The 2997-nt window shown below is 32.6% G+C and overlaps 1 protein-coding gene across 1 annotated transcript; it reads right to left on the bottom strand.

The window, feature by feature from the left end:
- Positions 1–765: 765 nt before the first annotated feature.
- LOC108040074 (ARL14 effector protein) lies at positions 766–1257 on the bottom strand. The gene is made up of 2 exons (XM_017117315.2): positions 1023–1257; positions 766–973 (listed from the first exon to the last, which is right to left on the bottom strand). Exons 1-2 carry the CDS (start codon positions 1219–1221, stop codon positions 810–812), a joined length of 363 nt encoding a protein of 120 aa, XP_016972804.2. The 5' UTR covers positions 1222–1257; the 3' UTR covers positions 766–809.
- Positions 1258–2997: the final 1740 nt, after the last annotated feature.

Raw genomic sequence — 2997 nt, 5'->3', positions numbered from 1 at the left:
TGGACAAGGCTTATACCTCAATATTTTGAATGACAACCTTAAAAAAGTGCCTCAAACCTAAGCATGCCGAACTCATTCACATGTATGCATGATAATGATCCAAAGATGTTCGCATGTGGCTCACGTACAATACCGCACACGTTCTGCAGCATTCCCCACAATCACCTGATCTCAACTCTATCGAGCACCTGTGGGAGAATTTGGATAGAAATATAAGAAAACAAAACAGCTTTGATGACCAAAAAACTGATACAATCCATGCCTAGACGTCTCGAAGATGTCATTAAACGAAAAGGACCACCAGCCAAATATTAAATTATAAGTTAAATTTAAAAAATAGTATATATATAATAGTATAAGACTTTTGTGTCACGAAAAAAATTCCTTTTCATTTAAAAATAAAATGGCTTTAATAACGTTATAGAAAATTAAAAATTAATGGTGTCTTTCAAATAAAAAATCTTTTATTTTACCAATTAAAAAAATCAATTCATTAAAATGTCACACAAGCCTAAAAATAACATTTAAAGTCAAAAATGGCAAGTGTGCCAACACTACAGAGCGGGACTTTATAAGTATCAGAAAAATCCCAGGTGTCCCAATACTAGTGTTCTGGGAACTATAGTCCTTATTTTGGTTATTTAATTTAATGAATTAGTAATTATTTTATCAGTATGTTAGATAAAGAAAATTATTCTTAAAGTTCAATGTGCTTCATATGCAAAGATATGGTCACCCCAAGCCATAAGCAAAAATTCAAAATTGTTTTTAAAGTTCTTAATTATTTTGTATTTATAACTATGAAGATTTTATTTGGAAATATATTTGTTTTGTATAGATAAATCTTTTCCATCGTATGTAATGCCTTCATAGAAAAACTTTCGATTTGAGCGACATTGAGGACCACACCTAGTAGAGCCACAACTTGGACATTCAAACCAGCAACCATCACAATCTTTATTTATACAGTCGCCTGAAACAAAATGTTTTCATTTTGAATTTATACAATTGGTTGCACTCACAAATATCTAGTCCGTTGAATCGAATATTTCCGTATTCATCATATGCACTATTTTTTCCAAAATATTGACCTTTTTTCTTTCCTTTTCTTTTATTTTTTTCTGAATCTAATATCGCGTCATTGTTAGAGATACCTTTTCTGCTTTGTCGCTGTCGCAGATTGCGACCTATAGAATAGTCAGGATCAATAAATGAACTCATATCGGAGGAAAAGCATTTAAATGAATAACTAAAGTAGTGTGACCGGGATTTAAATAAAAATGAAATAAAAATATATATTTTACTAATAGCAAGTGCACACTACAGCACTTCTGCAATTGAAGGAAATGTAAGTAAATAACGGCTTGTATAATCAAAGACGTGCGTCTTAAGAAAACATTGGTATATGCGAACTCAATTTCACTTTCCTCGGTAAAGTTTTGTGACACATATTATTTGATTATCAATAAATGAGCTAACTGCCTATCGGTCGCCGTGGGCGAGAACGTGTTGTCTAGGGCAGATCAAATGTTTACCAGCTTCACTTATATTTGTCCTTGTGTATAAGTGTGTACAAATTAAATAGAAAAGATTTAAGGAAAATATAATTCAAATATTTTTCTTATTAAACTAAGATTAATTATATTTCCTCTTGATACCGATAGAAACTATTTACACATTAGGAAAACGCAAAAGCTAAGACTAAGATATTTTGATTCAGATTATTTTGATTTTGCAGTAAAGGATAACACCCAAGTCACACAGATCAATTTACTTGGAACGGTTGGGAAATTTACCAGATATGAAACTCGTGTTTCCACTGAGCCATCCCTCACAATCCAAAAAAGGCGGACAACATTCAACGGCTTGCGTTTACTACTTTTCTGAATGGGGTCTCTCGACTGTATCAAACTTTTTCCCTTTGGCTAGATATCTTGACGATACCATGGATAACGTAAGACAGGTTATAACACCATTTTATTTGCACAACAATGGTGCACCCATCACCCGGTTTAGAATACACCTAACTGTTCACAAAAACAAAGACCTTCCTTTTGTGAGGCAATAAATAGGTTATAGAAAAAAATCAAACTGTTATTAACTGTTGCAGGATTATTTTAAGATCTTAAGATTAAGATGCTTAACCGCCCATTTCCATGTGTAAGGCAAAATATGCAAATCGAGGTAAAACTACGGGAACAGAAAGACAACTTTTGGAAAAGATAGCTTTACAACTGAGGGACTAGTTTGCGCAGACGGACGGACGGGCAGAAAGACTCTGCAAGGGAATAAAAATTGTTCCCATATTGGTTTCAAGGCTGAGAGTACCAATATGTACTTGGCAATCTAGCTATTTATTATACCCTTGCAGAGGGTATTATAATTTCAGTCAGTGAAGGCGACATTTCCGACCCTATAAAGAATATACATTCTTGATCAGCATTACCAACAGCCGATCTAGCCATGTCCGTCTGTCCGTCCGTCTGTCCGTTTCTATGCAAACTAGTCCCTCAGTTTTAAATCTGCTTGGCATATATAGGCATATAAATCGAAATGTAGTCGATTTTTAATAACTGGCAGTTAATAACTTCAAGGGTATATAAACTTCATCACTCTTTAATCAGCATTTGCTGATGAACATGCGAGGAAATAGTGATTAAAATACGATGAAATAGTGATTAAAGAGTGATGAATTACTGATTAAAGAGTGATGAATTAATCAGTAATTTATCACTCTTTAATTTAATGATGAATTACTGATTAAAGAGTGATGAATTAATCAGTAATTTATCACTCTTTAATCAGTAATTCATCACATTTTAATCACTATTTCATCGCTTTTTCATCGCATTTTCATCGCTTTTTCATCACATTTTCAGCGCCTTTTCATAGTTTTTTCATCGCTTTTTTTTCATCAGTAAAATTCATTCAGTAAAGTTTCATATAAATTTCATTTTATTTTATTACATTATTTCATTATTATTTTATTGATTTCAT

This window comes from Drosophila rhopaloa, unplaced genomic scaffold (genome assembly GCF_018152115.1).
Source record: "Drosophila rhopaloa isolate 14029-0021.01 unplaced genomic scaffold, ASM1815211v1 contig_21, whole genome shotgun sequence".
NCBI lineage: Eukaryota > Metazoa > Arthropoda > Insecta > Diptera > Drosophilidae > Drosophila > Drosophila rhopaloa.
Note: the sequence above shows the minus strand (reverse complement) of the source record. Positions and strands in the feature narration are given on the sequence as shown.